This window comes from Pyrgilauda ruficollis, unplaced genomic scaffold, assembly GCF_017590135.1.
Source record: "Pyrgilauda ruficollis isolate IOZ18807 unplaced genomic scaffold, ASM1759013v1 scaffold191, whole genome shotgun sequence".
Classification (NCBI taxonomy): domain Eukaryota; kingdom Metazoa; phylum Chordata; class Aves; order Passeriformes; family Passeridae; genus Pyrgilauda; species Pyrgilauda ruficollis.
In genome coordinates, this window is record NW_024518207.1 from 865,169 (window position 1) to 882,187 (window position 17,019).

The window sequence follows — 17,019 nt, forward strand, 5'->3', positions numbered from 1 at the left end:
AAGCCACAATCTCTCGAGCTCAGGAGTTTCAGAAAGCACCTAGGCTGTTCCTGTCCAACCAAGAGTCATGGTTCTACCTAAAATCAGCACAGATGGGTGAAATCAGCCCTACTGGGAAAGAAGATGCTACACAAAAATTTGGAAGAGCGACAGATCATGGAGGACTCTGGCACTGGGCATTCCGAGCAAAGGAATCATGGAATCCCAGGCTGATTTGGGTTGGAAGGGACTTTAAAGCTCATCTCATTTCATCCCCTGCCATGGGCAGGGACACCTCCCACTATCCCAGGCTGCTCCCAGCTCCATCCAGCCTGGCCTTGAAGGTTCCCAGTCCTGTTCATCTAAGCAAAGCAAATCAACCGTGGAAAAGGAAAGCATCCCTTGTTCTGTTGGACCTCTGCACCTTGCCAGCACCCTCTGCTCCCTGCTGCCCTGGGGTTATCGAGGGCTCTGACTGCATCTTCTCAAGATTTTGAGATGGAAATTCCTACAACTCAGGTTACCTCGCTGCAAACAGGAGGGAAACAGAGGTGAGAGTCAAACTGGGGGGACAGTGGCTTTAGAGAGAAAAGTAAGTTGATTTTGACTAACAAATCCTTTAAAAAAAAACCCCAACAAACCCCCAAGCTGCACAGCAACCTTCCATTTCCCCAAGAGCCGCAGGGTGGGCTCTGTGCAGGGGGTGAAGAGAAGGGGACAAGACTGCTGAGACCTTTCCCAGGTGAGGAACACACCAGAGGTCTGCTCTAACCTGGCCTTCTTCCAAAAGCCATTAGTACCTGACAATCACTGTCATTAGCAGCCCCCAGCTCTCCACATTAGCGACCAAGAACCCATTAAAGCCAAATTCCTGGTGGACTTCAACTCCAACCTCTGGATTTGGAGTGAGGCTGTTCTCTGGAGCTGCTGCAGACGGGAGAGACAAGAATTGAGTGTGGGTGTATTCGTTTGAATAATCAATAATTAGCTGGGAGCATCACAGAAAATTACAAGCAAGCAGAGAGCAACGCAGAACAAACAAATGGAATAATGAGGTTTTAATAGCATCATTATGGGGTGGTGGAAATGTCCTGGACACAGTTAAACTGGAGTTCTCCCAGGGATACCTAACACATCAGAAGGGTTTATTGATGGATGACGGTGTATTTAGCATCTCATGAGCAGAAAGTGAGTTTGGGGAAAGACTCTCACTCCACAGAAGAACAGTTTTTTCACCAAAAAGAAAAGGCCAAGGCATCAGGTTCTGGATCTTTGAATCTTTGAATCTTGACTCTTCTCATTCTCCAATCTACTTTAAAAACAGAGAGGGAGGATAAATGCCAGAGAAATTGTCTCAGAACCATCCTTGGGAAAAGTGTATTCAGCTTCAACAAGTTGCTTATTAATTTGCTTCCCACCCTGTGGAATCTGTAAAAAGAAACCTACACATGCAAAACATTTCATATGCGCCCAAATGTTGTGGCAATGGCTAATTAGGGGGGGAAAAAAGGAATAAAAAGAAGCAGATTGTTAGAAAAATTAACAACAGTGAAATAAGAACCATGGGACATTAATCAACATGTATTGTCAAGTCTCAAAAGCAGAGATGGTTGAGGCTAGAAGCTGATGTATGGTCTGCTCTGAAATGGATCTGAATGCAGAGTACAATATTCAGAAGAAATGGGAGATGTGCTTTTTCAAGGGAACATGTGACAGCTTCCCCAGCACCCTGTAGCCTACACTGTCTTCAGCAAGTTGGTCACCATGGCAACCTGAAATTTTTCTGTAAGACAATTTTGTTAGTAAAATTTTAGAGACAGATTCGGGAAAGAAAGGAGAGTCCACACGTGTGTAAGGGATTAAATATAGTGACTGTCTAAGAACAGCTTGTCCAGGAGCCACTGAATCCTGCCTGGAGCCAGGCCCAGGAGATGGGGGATGCCAGGACCAGCCACTGCAATCATTGCTGGGGACCAAGAGACAACAGAAGAAACAGGAACCAGAGGAAACACAGGAAATTCCAGCTCAGTTTAAGAAGAAAGTCTTCCCTCAGGAGGGTTCCTGTGTGTAGGATGAGGGATCTCTATCCCATGGTATTCCAACCTCAGGCACACAGCCCTGCTTTGAGAGGGTCTTCCTGTCTGTGTGATCCTTTCAGGAGCTCATTTCTAAAAGCCAGCACTGAGCAATAGCTGGAGGGCAGTCGAGAGCCCTTTCCATACCTCCAGGGAAGGAAGTCCTGTTGGTTTCCCGCTGGAATTAGACAAAGGGGCTTGTGAAGTGCAAGGGATCATCTAAGCTCGATGTCCTCCCTAAGTAGGAACGATTTCCTCCGTGGGCCTAATCCTTCAAAAGAGATCGAGAAGAGGGGGGACAAAGGGCAAGACAAAAATTGCTGCTGCTCACAGCACCAGGAGGCTGTCACAGCGACTCTCCTCTCTGCTCTAACACCTCTGCCCCAGCCCTGCCACGCTCTGACCCCAGCAGCAGGAAAGGTCCTGCCTGGCTCTGTTTTCCTCTGCTCTGTCCTTTGCCTCTGAACAGATGAAAGCATGCTGTCCCCTTGCCACAGCACATCACAGCTGCCAGGTGACACCGAGGACTCGGCCACCACAGCCAGGCTCTGTGGCAGGAGCGATAAAACAGCAGCCTGACATTTCCCCAAGTGCCAAACTGCTCCTAAAGCTCATCCGACATGGAGCTCACTCACCCTGCGACAGATCCCACCCTGCAGGAATTTTCCTTCCCTCTGGTGCTTCACTTTTCTTATTTTTTCTTTTTTTTCCCCCACAGAAAGCAATAAGCAGGTTTATGAGGACCGTAGAAAGAGGGTGGGCGAACAGGAGAGGCAAAAACAAAGACATGAGGATATAAAACCACAAGTAAAATCAAGCAGCTCCTTAATGAGGGCACTGGGGATTAAAGCTCAGTTTTCCATACCTCAGGAGAGCTGTGAACCCTGCTCTGCTATTATATTTACAGGAGACAGATAAACAAGAACCCATTTCACTCTGAAGGTCAGATCTTGGATTTCTGAGGTATGAGAAGAGGCCCAGTGCTGCCTGATACTCTTCCACTGAAAAAAGCCCACCCTGATGTTTAAGGATGCCGGTCTGTCGCAGTGCTGCTAATCAGGACTGCCACCACCCCATCTCTGCCAGCAGCGAGCTCTGCCAGGTGACAGGGTCCTCAGTCAGGAGCAATTGTAAGGAAAATACAGAAAACTCGAGGAGGAAATCACAGCCCCTTGGCTTGATGCTGAAGGAAGCTGATTTCCTGTTAAAAACCCACTTCCCTCGTGTGATTAACGAGTAAGACACAATCAGCATTCACCATCTACTTGTATTTTGCAAAGGCAGGAACTCGCTTCTTGATTTTCCTGTTCAAGGACATGAAGCACAGCTGGGGAGACTCCAGATATAATTCACAAGAAAAAACTGCCTTAGGCAGGTGGTTTTGGAAGAGCAAAGCATCAGGGCCCTTTTGCTCCCCGGGGATTAAGGTGGTCGGCAAGTCTGAGCCATTTTTGGGCTCCTCTTTGCAATTCAGAGCACCATCAAGCAGACTCCAGCTCCTTGCAGGCTCAGGTTGTTAACAGGTGATCAGCTCTTGCACAGCAGCTTTTTCTCCCCTCCTGTCACTCCCTGTCTGCCTGAACTATTTATGGGAAAGACTGGCCCCAGAGCATGCCACGGGAATTTCACAATCTCCCCAGTTCTGGAGATGGACGAGGAAATAAATCCAGAAAATCTGATTAGGACTTGTCACTGAAGTAAGCTCATTAATCATTGATGGGGTTTTTCATATTCAATTTCTAATTCCTGCAGGCACCAGTAAACCGGTGGGTCTGAAGACTGCAGACTTGAAAATGTTCTTTATATAACAATGGCACTGGTTTTTTTTCCCTTCCTGAATATTTAGCACATTCTAATAAATAAAAAGAGCTACAAAGCACCAGTGAGTTCATTTAGACTAGCTTCTTGCACAAAGTCAAGCACAGAATTCTCCTGAAATAATTCCTGAAGCCAAAAAGGTAAGAAGGCCTAGCTCAGAAATGTAAAATCCAGCATGAAAAACTGTCAGCCACTTGCCTGAGCAATTTTTTGCAGCAGTCAGTTACCCATTCTAGTGTGTAAAAGAAAAAAAAAAAATCACATTTCATTTCTTACCTGGACTTGTCTAGCTTTGCCTGTCAGCACCAGGTTCTTTCAGTAAGAGATGAAAGTCTTCTATTATTAAATTGCTATTTCCCCAGCCTCCCCCAAAATCTTCTCAGCTAAGCTAAGCCAGTCGAGCCTACTGCCATTTCAAAACTCAGCACTCATTTCCCATGCCCCCACCAAACCCTGCATGGCTTGTAATAATGCCAGCCAGGATCACACATATGCCAAAACCCAGGAAAAACAGCAGGGAATAACTTTTCCTGGCCTCAGACACATAAAATCTGTTTAATTTTTGACTTCAAATGAAATCCTCTAATTTTGGATAGCAGCAAAATCAGGAAGATTCCTCTCCAGACTTTGCAACTAATAAGTCAAATTGATAAAAGCAAGAGAAACAAGGGGCTTTGGGGGTAGAGTTGATATTGTCTTTAAATCTCCTGATGTATCTGCCTCTGACATGTCCAAAACCCAGGAAACTCGTCGGAAAAAACAGCTCCATAGCTGACACTTGCATGAAATACAGCTTCATAAATGACACTTGCAACCCATTTTTAAAAGCAAGCAGAAAGTATTAAATTTCAAACTGCTCTGGGTTTCAAGAACCATAAATTTCTCCCCGCTTGCTTCACGTTCTATTTTCAGGAAGATTTTACATCTTGCTTTCGGTTTGGCGATTTGTTAGAAGTTAGGCACAAGAACACAAAGCATTTCTGAGTGCTGCTCCAAGGGGATAGCTCTTCTTGAGAGCCAGAAAATTAAAGATACCTAGCACTTCCCAAAGGCAAAGAAAAGTTAGAAATTCCTATAAGAAGGCAGGCAGTGATTAAAAAGGCCTATTGGCTTTAGTGGCTCAGGGATGAACTAAAATAGCATATGGATTTAATGAAATAATTCTTACAAACACAGCAGAGTGCCTGGGTTTTCCTTTGATATCTCGTTTCCAGGAGAGCAGGAGGCTTGTCTCCTCCAGCACATGGAGGTTTACCACGGATATGCTTATGAGTAACATGTGTTAGCTTTTGGTGAGTCACCGGTGCTAAATTCCATCTAAAACTGTCTCGTTTCCAACGCAGCAGGCTGGGGCTGAGCTCCACACACAGGGAGCACTCCGTTCTGGCACTCCACAGGGACAGAGACCTGCTAATGATATGTACCCGAGCGCTGGAAGTCTTTTTAATCACAAAGACAGAGCACTAAGTAATTTCCTCTTCCCAACTACTTTAAACCTGTTTAGCGTGCCAAAGAATGAGCTCATTCCCTGTTGCTAAAACTCTTTCAAACCACTTCCCTTTAGATTAAGGCCTTAAGACAGCAGGTAAAGCATCAGCAGCAATTAGAGCTGCTCCCACACAGAGCTGCAGAGGCAGGTCAGCAAAGGTGCTTTGTGTAGGACAGGCTCTGCCAGCTCCAATAAATCACGGCTGCCTTTCATTAGCATTCCCGTTAATTGGCTTCCAAACATCTCCTTCACGGATTCTCTGAGACAAGTGCTTCTCCCAGATCCCTTCAGTTTCTGAGTGGCCCTGAGGCACTTGGTTTGGGACAAAGACACGGCCATTCCTTCATATCCCTCCTCTGGATATGCTCCAGCCCCTCACTGTCCTTGTCATGAGGCAAATGGGGGTAAAAAGGCTAGAAGCCTACACTGAACTCAAACTCTGAGTTTACTGAAGGATTTTCCTGCATGCTTTGCACACTACCTGCACCCCAGGGCACGGGTGTGTGTTGGAGGATACAGGATGGACAACTCAAAAGTGAGGCAAAGCCACAAGCTCTGGAGCTGGGATGTCTTCCAAGGAGCTAAAAGTCCTTCATCCTGAGCAGTCACTTCCCACCCTGCCACAAAACCTGCAGACCCAGGGTGTATAAAAGCTAAACCTAAGCCTAATCCTAAATCTACCCTAACCCGAGTCCCATCACCATTGGTGGTGCAGATCAGAAAGATGTAGGAGCAACAAAGTAGGGATGGCCTTTTGCAGTCCCAGTGTTCCTGGAGCTGCAGGTTCTTTGACTCTCCCAGCCCTAACCCTAACCCACACTCACCCAGCCCAGGTTATTCCATCTTGTCAGGGTTGAAGTATCTGGGTTTGTTCCAGTCTCCACGGCTGCTGCCTCTTCCCCTTGAAGGGAAGGCTTCAGGAGCAAAGGCATCATCTAAAAAAAGAACATGGAGACATCTGTAAGCATGAGATACTTTCAGACTTATGTTGATTATTGCCCAGAGAAGCTGTGGCTGCCCCTGGATCTCTGCAAGAGTCCAGGGCCAGGGTGGACAGGGCTTGGAACAACCTGGGATAGTGGAAGGTGTCCCTGTCAAGAGCAGGGGGTGGAACGAGATGGTCTTTCCGATCCCTTCCAACCCAAACCACTCTGTGATTCTAGAACAGAAAATATTCAGCACTGCATTCTGCACACAAATACTGGTTATGAGACCACAAATCTGGCAATCCAAAAAATGCATAAACCTCAGCATGGCCTGGCTTGGCAAGACAGTGCCCTCCATGCACCCTAAACTGGACACCCCTCTGCAAGGGAAAAACCAGTTGCCCATGACCAGGAGCAAAGAGCTGATCTTTCACATTGTCTTCTCCCTCAGACAGATGGCCTTGAGATGTTCCACGAGGAAAACACAGGTCAGGGTATTCCAGCAGGGCAGAGCTGGCTTACCTTCCCTGCGAGCGCCGCCCCACCTGTCAGGGGTCGTTATGGGCACGTGCATCATCTGGAAATTAAAGACATTTCTTTAAAATCCTCACCTGGCAAGAAGTCCCACCTCTCCATTCCCCCAGGCACGAGGTGATCACTAAAGTAATTCCAAACCTCATTCTTGATTTTGCTGATAACAAGATTACTGCTGGTGCTCCTGCAATCCAGGGGTTGGACTCCACGATCCCATCAAACTCAGGATGTTCTGTGATGCCAGCCTCAGTCAATCACAATTCCTTCTCCCATCCAAATAGCACCACAGGTGCACCAACACCACCTCAGCCAAGCTGAGATCCCCTGAGCAGAGTCACAGCTCCACAGCAAGAGCTACAGTGCACTTGCTGCAGCCCTCTGCAGAGGGAAACACTTTACTTTTCAAGTGCAGTAATTCCCTTTGGCATTTATTCCTTATTAACTTTGCAGGAAATATATTCCCCAGCAGGAATATGGCAACAGCACTGAATTTTAAGTGATGGTTAAGGAAGACTTGGGGGAAGATGTCTGCTTGTAAAAGCAAGTGTTTGTGCTCAGAGCCCTGTTAAACAATGGTTATGTCAACCCACAGAGGACTGACTGAACATCCCAGACCGTGTTACACATTCCAGGGCTCCACATGCAGTCTTTCTGCCCTGCAGAGCCAGGCTTCCTGGGGTGCACTGGCTATCCAGCTCTGAATGGAGATTTTGAGAAAAAAAAAAAAAAAGAATAAATGAAGAGCTAATTTGGCAATTCAAGCCAAGGAAAAGTAACAAAGAATCCTATTTGCTTACAAGGCGGCTGGAGAGGGACTTTTCACAAGGGCTCGTAGTGACTGGACAATGAAGACTGGCCTTGAGCTGAAGGGCAGGGTGAGATGGGATATTGGGGAGAAATCCATCCCTGTGAGGGTGGGCAGGCCCTGGCACAGGGTGCCCAGAGAAGCTGTGGCTGCCCCTGGATCCCTGGCAGTGTCCAAGGCCAGGCTGGACACTGGGGCTTGGAGCAGCCTGGGACAGTGGAAGGTGTCCCTGCCCATGGCAGGGGGTGGAACTGGATGGACTTTAAGGTCCCTTCCAACCCAAACCATTCTGTGATTCTACAATTCAAATTCTTCATTTAGCTCCCTGAATTTTCCAAAAATAAAAGCTGTCTGTATCCTTGCTTGTTAAATTGTGTTCCCTCAAGCACAACACCCACAGTAGTGCTGTGTTCTAAGTGCAGACACACAGGTTCAAGAGTCAGTTCATGGATTAAGTGGACACTGGCACAGTTTGGAAAAACAGTCAGTAGGAATTCCCAGGTTAGGTCAGCATTGCATAACACCCTTAAAACCAAAAAAGTGCTCAAAAAGTGAACAAAGATCTCAGCAGACCAAATGTCCTTGGGCTGTGCTGTGATGACAGCTCAGCTGGGAGCTGGGCTTGGTAACAGAGCCAGAGCCACAGGGATTTGTCTGTGTCCAAGAAGTACCAGTCACTGTTCTCCAGGCCCACACTCAGTGAAGGAAGTGCTGGAAGTGACAGATGTGCCAGACTGCCACAGAGAGTCACACTCTCCCAGGCAAGGCCAGAGCCCTCAGGTGATGGAAGAGTCACGGCTGACAGCTGGATTTCAAACTACAGCCACTTTCCTGATCCAAACCTCCTCCTGCAACAGGAGCTCACACAGACACCTGGACTTCTCTTTAAAAGAGGGTAAGCAGAATTTTCACTCTTCCAGGCAGCAAAAATGGGTTTTCCCCTTCCTTACCTCCTCGCTGCTCACGGATTCAGAGCTGAATGTGCTGCGATGGCACCGCACAGTGAGGTTGGCAATCAGCCCCCCAGAGACTTCCACAATGCTTCTGCAGGAAGCAGTGGGCTGGAACAGAACAAAACAGAGCCAATCTCACAGAGCAAACATCCAATACAAACCCTCAGCGGTGGTGGGAACCTGCAGAAGGATTAAAAAAAAAAAATTCCAAGAGAAAGAAGCCTGAGAACAATTATACAGCAACATGTTATTGCTCCCCAGCTATGTGTTTGTTGCACAAACCTCTGAGCCTGCTCAGGGTAGGAGCAAACCTCCACATCCTTTCCACAGGTCAGAACAAAGAGAAGGACAGTGCAGGGCTATGCCAACAGCAGCTCCAGCTCTGGAAGTTAAACTACCCTTAAAGATGTTGCCTCTGCAATTGGACAAAAAACTGCAGCTAAACCTGCACTCAAGTTTGGAAAACACATCCTCACACTACCACATTGCCCTAAGAAGAAGAGGGCAATATGGTGTCAGTTTAGGATACAGGGATAACACCGCAGCAGCCAGCTTCTGAGTTTTTAAAGAAAAACAGCAAAGCAATAACCAACAATTCTGTGTGGTGCCACCTCCACACACACATGAGCTGCTGCTCCAGAGCAGAGAGGTGACTTGGCCCAAGTAACTGTGCACAGAGAAGTCCCAAGTCTGTGCACAGACTCAAGGACAATTTCCACCAAGGCTGGTGATTTAAGACTCAGAGGAGAGCAAGAGCTGTATCAAGAGCCTTTTTATTTCAGTCTGAGTGCAAAATCCAAAAGAGATCAGCACTGTCAGCACACAGGGGGGATCTGCACGACACAGAATGTAACCCTTCATGTGGTGCCCAGATAGGTAAAAGCATCAGCTCTTCTGCCCTCTTCTCTTAGAGGATAACCCATTCCTCCCAGGATTTGGCCCCATAAGCACACATACCTTCACTACATACTGCTCCCAGACCCAAATCCTCTTTTCAGCTCCCTGCCCTCCCCACTGAGCAGGCAGAAGAGTTTCCCACCACTGGCCCTTCCCACCCAACACCCACTCCATGCTGCAGGTTGTATCAAAAGCATCCAGCCATTCCTCACTTCTCAGCACCAGCGGCACTGCAACCCTTCCTGAGAAGATACTGCATGGAGGGGAGTGTCACTGTGATATTTTCTGAAAAATCCCTTTCCCAGGATTTCTTCTCCAGGGAAGCTGAGAAGTCTCAGAGAGGAATGTAAATAACAATAATCTGATTACTTCTCCTTGTGTTTTGCTGCTTTGGAATGTGGCAGGTGATTGTTTGATTGGTTCCATGTGAATTGTCTTTCTTAATGACCAATCACCACCAGCTCTGTCGGACTCTGAGGAGTCAGTCATGGGTTTTTATTATTCATTGTTGTTAAGCTTTCAGATGTGTCCTTTCTCTTTCTTTAGCATAGTTTTAGTATAGCATTCAGAATAGAATAGAATAGAATAGAATAGAATAGAATAGAATAGAATAGAATAGAAACCATATCATAATATAATAAATCAGCCTTCTGAGAACATGGAGTCAGATTCATCTCTTCCCTCGTCCTGGGACCCTCACAAACACCACAGGGGAGGGTTCTCAACCCCACCAGGGGCACCTACCACGAAAGGGCCAGTTTTGAAGTCACAGGTAGAGGGGTCTCTCCCCGAAGCTTTGGTGCACACGGTCTCACGGATGCTGAAGTGCAGATCTAACCCATAGGTATCGCTGTCCCACGTGTCCACCTGGTGAAAGCAGGGTCACCACAACACAGCATTAGTCCTTTTTGATTATTCTTTTCCCTTTCCTCATTGTCCAATCAATGCTTTAGCTCAAGATGGGAGAGTTAAAAAAATTTAAAAAGCAGCACTCCAAAAAAAAAACCCCAATAAACAACAAATTCCCACTACTTTCAAATACTTGGGGGTTTTAATCTAAATTGTATAAATCCATACGTCATCTTGACATTCATTCTTGCAGAGACTTGATACAGGCCACCTATAGGAACAGAAAGGTTCTCAGGGTGTTCAGGAGCATTGACATCATAACTTTGAATTAAGAAGTTTTAACAGAAAGGAAAATTCTTAGGGTGTTCAGGAGCATGGACAATATAACTTTGAATTAAGAAGTTTTAACTCCTTAACTTGGGGAGTATCCAGTATAATTCTGAGCACCACAAATTAAAACAGATAGGGGTTTCTTGCTTGCACTTAGACTCTAGCAGATTTAAACCAGAATTGGTGCATAGAGGCAGATGACATAAATAAAGATCAGAGAAAGAATCCTGAATTGTGAGAGCATTTAACCAGCAAAGAGCTTCAGATGAACCAGGGTGCTTGATGCCCAAAGCTGGAGGTATTTAAAAACATCACTTTTCAACAAAATCCTACAGGACAACACTCCAGGACTTCTATTCTAGGAGTGAAAAATCTGAATTCCTAAAGTATTTTTATTTTAAACTTACATGCAAAAGATATTTAGGTTCCTGAAGCTGTAACCTCAGATAATGGCCCAAACCCACCCTCTTTCAAGTAGCATCAGCCACCTCCAACTTAATCTGGGTTTCCAGGACTGGGTGAAAAAGTTTTCCATCCCAGCAAAGCACATTTCAGGTAAAGGACCTCCGGTGTCTTTGTACTTACTCCCATGACTCGGCTCCTGACAACACCATAGAGGTTTCTGCTCCATGACTGGGAATTGATCCTTGCAATGGAAGCATTGAGAGCCTCCTCTGTGACAGGGAGGTCATAGTCATACGCTGGGAACCCTGAGAGGGAGGCACAGTTCCATCAGAAGTCCATTGAAGGATTATACTTTTCTCCCCAAAACCACCCTGTAAAGGAGGACAAGGCTCTAATTTACCTGAACATGAGAAAACGCCCAATGTGAGGAGAAAAATTAGGATCCTCATAGTGTGACTTCCAAAATCCTCCAGTCTTTTTCCTTTCCAAGCAAGGATTCCCAGTGCACATCCCTCTGTCTTTATATAAATGCAGCCTTGATCCTACACCTGACCTCCCCATGTCCAAGCTCTGCTCCAAACATTGCACTTTAAACGTAATTGATCCGAGAGTAAATATTTGTTGTCAGCTTTTCTCCATTTAGCAGTAATTCTCTGATAATCGGCGGGCTGCTGTGCCTTTTTCCCAGGACTGAATCCCCCTCTGAGGAGCACTGAATTCCTGATATGTTTGTAGCCAAAAGCTGCTAGAATCTAGTTATTTTGTTCTCTTTTAGCCATTAGTTTTCCATGGGGTGAGCCAACTCTGTCCTTAGCACTGGACCCGGGACCTTCATGTCTTGGCAGCATCTGGAGGCACTTCCAAGCTGGCATTCCCTGAGGATTCCCCAGCACCAGAGGGGAATTCACCCATGAGGAACTGCCACCATCACCCTGCAGACTAAAGCACCCATGAGAAGCCTCCTCGACACCAGGCACATGGCAGATCACTGGGACATGCAGTTTCAGCCCAGCAGTTAACAGGATTTTGGAAATTATATTGGAAACTGTGGCCTTCAAACAAACTCACCTGCTGCTGCCTGTTTACAAGGCAGAGATGGGTGTAACCATGTCCATTCTGAAGTAAAAATGAGTGAAAATGTGTGAAAATAGGGAAAAATATGTGAAAATATATGAAAATAATATGTGAAAATATGAAATATTTTTATTAAAAATTGATTAAAATATAAATATAAATTCAAACAAATTTAAATTTTTAAAAATAAATTTTAAATTTTAAAATTTAAAATATAAATATTTTAAAATAGACATAAAATTTAAAATATATTTATAAAATAGTGAAAATAGTGAAAAGATTAAAATTTTTATTAAAAATTGATAAAAATATAAATATAGATTCAAATAAATATAAAAATTTAAGAATATAAATCTCAAATTTTAAATTTTAAAATATAAATATTTTAAAATAGACATAAAATTTATTTATGAAATAGTGAAAATATGAAAATATTCTTCCATATGAGCGAAGTTCCCCCTTTAACCTTCAAATTGCAGCTCTTGAATTCTGTGGCACAGGGCCATTTTAAGAACTTCCCAAACAGAGGAACACGCAGGAGGCTCAAATTTGACAAGAAAAAGCAGAAAGCTCCTGCTTGTAAGCAAAAAGGAAAAGGGGTGGGCATTTTTTGCCAGCTAGCTTGGATTTCAGCATTGGGAATGGGGTCAAATACGCTGATTGAAACTTTTTCCAGCAAAAAATTGGAGCCTCTCTCTACATCCATTCTCCTTGTTCTGTGCAGCTGAAGATGTTCTCTCCTGGCTCTTGGGCTGTGGGAAATGGATTTGTAGAGAATTCTCAAAGCCTGACAGAAGGCTCACACAGTGTGCATCTGCGTGCAAACTCTGAGACAAGAAATGCTGACTTAGAAATGCCATGGAAGAGGACAGATATTGTTGAGAGAGAAATGGAGCTAGAATAAAGTTTCAAAGGATGGCCTTGCAAACAAGAGTGGATACTTTGGAGAAACAGAACTATGAAAGATGCATTGTAGTGGGACCCATGAGGGGTAATTTTTGATGATTGGCTTTAAGGCATTTAAGGCATCATTTGTAATTAGGAAATAGTTGGCTTCTGATTGTGATGGCATGAATTATAACATCTGTATTGTCTCACCCTTCTCATGAGACTGAAAACGGAATAAAAGTTTTTAAAAAGCCTCTTAGTTGCCCCATCTCTGGGTCAGAAAAGGGAATTGTCTGACATTGGACATCTTCACCTGTAGCCAGGAATGTTCTGCTGTGGCTATGGCCACGCCAGAGCACCAATGCAAAGCACCAATGCAAAGGATTTAAAGTGAGCTGGAGACTCTCAGGAACAGCCTTTTGTGCCATGCTCAGCTTTCCTGCTGCCAGAGGCAATACCAGGCTGCCTCAGATCAAGGGAAAGCCTTCAGGTGAGCTCTCTGACCGCTTCTGCCGTGGTTTCTCTACAATCAGTCAGAGGCGATGTTGAATAAAGTACATACTATTATAAAGGACACAAAAATGTTGATAAATGGTAATAATTTTCATTCAGCAGTGTCTGCATTTGAGCTTATTCAATGTTCTAATATTTTTATATTATTTTTCTGTGTTGCAATGTTTTCTGTGGCTCAAACGTCATTTGGAAGAAGGAGTTGTTTTGTTTTGCTATTGAAGATTGGTCATAGAGTTGATTAAAGTATTTTGATTCCTGAACGTTAAGCAAAGAAATGTGCTTTGATTTTTAAAACTCATCCTTCTTATTTAAAGCAATAATATCTCAAGTTCCTTTCTTATGAAAGGTTGGGAATTAGAGACAGAGAGCTCCAAACTCAATGCATCTTTTGTCAGAAATAAGCATGTGCTGAGATTGTGACAGATGAGGGAGAACAGTGTTTTCCTTTCTCTCCACATTCCTTGCCAAAGAGGTGCCTGGTTGGTAGTAGCATTATTTGTTCTGCTTCCCATCTTAGTTCTGGGATGGATGTTTGCACTTCTTTGTGCACTACTGTTTCAGAAACTGAGGAAGGCAAATCTGCCCAGTGGAATGAGATCACTCAAACCACTCAAACAGAAAGACCTTTGCATTCAGTGTCCCAAGATCCTTATTGTTTTTCACCTTGATGAAGTGGTCTGGATAACATTTAGCTTTCCACTTCATCCCTAAAAGGCAACCATTTGCCTTTTGTATGCTGGGACCAGTTAATACTCCACTAGAAGCTGAATATGTAAAATTCCTTCCCAACCACTGAGGCACAGTGTTGTAGCCACTGCAAGAGTAAATTAAATATTGAGGCGACTGCAGAGTTTAAAGACTGTCCTCTTGGAGCAGCTCTTAAGAAATGCTGCCAGCAGGATTGTAGTAATGCTGAGTGGGACTCGGAAATTGTTTAATGAAATCGGAGTTCCTCAGCAGAGCCCTGGCTTTACAGCATGTGGACAACAGAGATGTTTGCTATTCCAGCTCCCTGAATCTCTGATTTCAGTATATTTAAGCAGTGGAACCAATTTTACATTTTCAGACTCAAGTTCTGGGTTTCTGGGGAGGTCTGAGACTTTCTCCACGTTCTCCTTGTGCCCAGCTTCCAGTATTTGCCAAAAAGGACTCTGCTAGGAAGCACCAGGTGGACAGTGTGCCATGGCACACAGAGAAGTGATGAAAGGTGAGATGGAGAATTGGCAGTTTCAGGACTAAGCTTGGACTCTACCACCAGCGATTGCCAGATGCCAAGGCAGCTTGGGGCAGAGGGAGGGAGTTGTATCCGATTTAATCTACACACCAAACAGGCATTAGTTAAGAAATGAGGAAATTAAAGTGCCTCTCTTAGATGACTATTTTCAGACTCCTTTCACTCCCAGCAATCAAGTCAGTTCTGTTCCCAGACAACTGGAACAACAATTTCTCTTTGTGAGTGAAATTTTGGTAATTACAAGACGTATTTTCCTTTAAAATATAAATCATCCAGCATCATCACATGCCTCTATGCTGAAAACAGTCTAAACAGCATTCCAGGCACTGAGGAGCTATTCCTGATCTCTTGTTTCCTGGACATTCAGATGACAGATGAAAGTTAATGGTGTCCCTTCTGATAAAAGAAAAAACAAGTAAATTCACAGCAGCACATTCCTCTGTTTTTCCATAGCTTCTGTGGTGTGCCATTAGCAAAACCAAAAGGTCCCTGAGAAGTTCTTCACCATGGGCATGGCACAACAGAACAAGGGGGAATAGCTTCCCACTGCCAGAGAGCAGGATTAGACGGGATATGGGGAAGAAATGCGTCCCTGTGAGGGTGGTGAGGAAGCTTGCCCAGAGAAGCTGTGGCTGCTCCATCCTGGGAAGTGTTCCAGGGCAGGTTGGATGGGGCTTGGAGCAACCTGGGAGAGTGGAAGGTGTCCCTGCTCATGGCAGGGGAGATCAGAATGAGATGGGCCTTCAGATCCCTTTCAACCCAAAGTGTTCTACGACTCTCTGAGTAACTTCACCATACCTGCGGAAGACTTACGTTGACATCAGCTGGTAGAGGAAGGAGAAAGGCTTCTAAATTTTGCTCAGACTAACAGAGGATTTGAGACCTGATTCATAATTCACAGACACAACAGTCTCAGCTTTGATTCTCTTCCTAAGTCACCTGTGTGTCCCTTGGGACTTTGGCAGAAATTCTTACAGCCCATGCAGGCACTGCCTGTGGGCTGCTGAATATTCTCCAGCCCTTGACCTCCTGGGAGGGAGAAGGAGACTTTGAGATTCCAATTTCTCTAAGTGCCCACACACTGTCCTAAGCAAGTACCCTCTGCCACACATGTAAGTCATATGAGGAGAGGCTGAGGGAGCTGGAAGGGCTCAGTCAGAACACAGATCCCGGAGTCTGTGTATTATAACATATTCTATATTTACACGCTAAAAAAAATGGAAAATACAAAACAAAAAATCTTGAAGAAAAAAAAAATCTCTGCTGGATCAAATGGCCCCAGCAGACGGAGCAGATCAGCTCTCCACAGAGCTACAGCAGCTCAGCAAGGCTGTGCTGCACAGACGAGGCCGTTTCATCCATGCACTGCGGAATTGATCCCGTAGCTTACTCCATATGGAGTAGGGAGCTGTCTGTATGGCTCGGAGAACGAACTCAGTTTCAACTGCAAGGTTTCTGATGGTGGGATTGCTATCATATGCCATTTCTTCAAGGGCTGCAAGAGGGAGGAACAGAGCCACGGTAAGATCCTGGATCTATGGGCAGCTGGGGAGAGCCCTCTGCCAGGGCCATTCCAGCTGGCTCTTGCCATTGTCAGGAGGGAGCAGGGACCAAGGGGATCAGCCCTGAGTTGCTGGCCAAGAATAGCCATGTGCTCCTGAAATCTCTGCATGATCTGCCCAGGCCAGCCTTCGTCCGCACAGGGAGCAGAGCCTTCCACAGCCAGGACAGGGTTGCATTTCCCGCTGTCAGCCTGCTGCCCTCACTCACCCTCACAGATAACCTGGAGCTCTTCAGACTTATCCCCATTCCTGGAGATGTCCAAGGAAAACTTGGACATGGCACACAGTGTGCTCTGGGCTGGTGACAAAGTGAGCATCAGGCACAGGTTGGACTCAAAGGTATTGGAGACCTTTCCCAAGAAGAACAAAAATTTTTCTGTCATTCTCTGCAATGTCTGATCCTTTTGGCACTGCAGGCCCAATGGACACAACCTCACTCTCCACAACTCCTACTGGTGCAGCAGGAGATGGACTTTCAGAGTGAAGCAACAACAAACACAGGTTAAAGCAAACAAAACCACATTAACACATCCCAGATGGGTATTCTGAAACATTACAGCCTACAGCAGAATCTCAGAGGCCTCACTTCATTGCTTTCAGCCTTTGAAACTTCAAATATTTGAAGTTCCAGAGGCCTTCCTGTGCCTGTCAGAAAGAAAAGACCTTACAGGGTCATTGCCACAATATT

General features: G+C 45.2%; 1 protein-coding gene across 2 annotated transcripts; it reads right to left on the reverse strand.

The window, feature by feature from the left end:
• Positions 1–1,022: 1,022 nt before the first annotated feature.
• Positions 1,023–11,533, reverse strand: SPP2 (secreted phosphoprotein 2). 2 transcript variants are annotated; one of them, XM_041465791.1, is made up of 7 exons: positions 11,461–11,533; positions 11,241–11,365; positions 10,221–10,343; positions 8,577–8,687; positions 6,810–6,864; positions 6,186–6,296; positions 1,023–1,288 (listed from the first exon to the last, which is right to left on the reverse strand). In XM_041465791.1, exons 1-6 carry the CDS (start codon positions 11,507–11,509, stop codon positions 6,196–6,198), a joined length of 564 nt encoding a protein of 187 aa, XP_041321725.1. In that variant the 5' UTR covers positions 11,510–11,533; the 3' UTR covers positions 1,023–1,288; positions 6,186–6,195. The 2 variants fall into 2 exon arrangements, with proteins under 2 accessions (XP_041321725.1, XP_041321726.1); XM_041465792.1 differs by having other exon boundaries at positions 1,100–1,291.
• Positions 11,534–17,019: the final 5,486 nt, after the last annotated feature.

Excerpts from the sequence above, each read along its gene's own strand:
- SPP2 (XM_041465791.1), bottom strand. The coding sequence starts at position 11,509 with ATGAGGATCCTAATTTTTCTCCTCACATTGGGCGTTTTCTCATGTTCA. Across the intron at positions 8,688-10,220 it reads TCAAAACTGGCCCTTTCGTG|CCCACTGCTTCCTGCAGAAG; the intron begins GTAGGTGCCCCT and ends GTTCTGTTCCAG. Across the intron at positions 6,297-6,809 it reads GGGCGGCGCTCGCAGGGAAG|ATGATGCCTTTGCTCCTGAA; the intron begins GTAAGCCAGCTC and ends TTCTTTTTTTAG.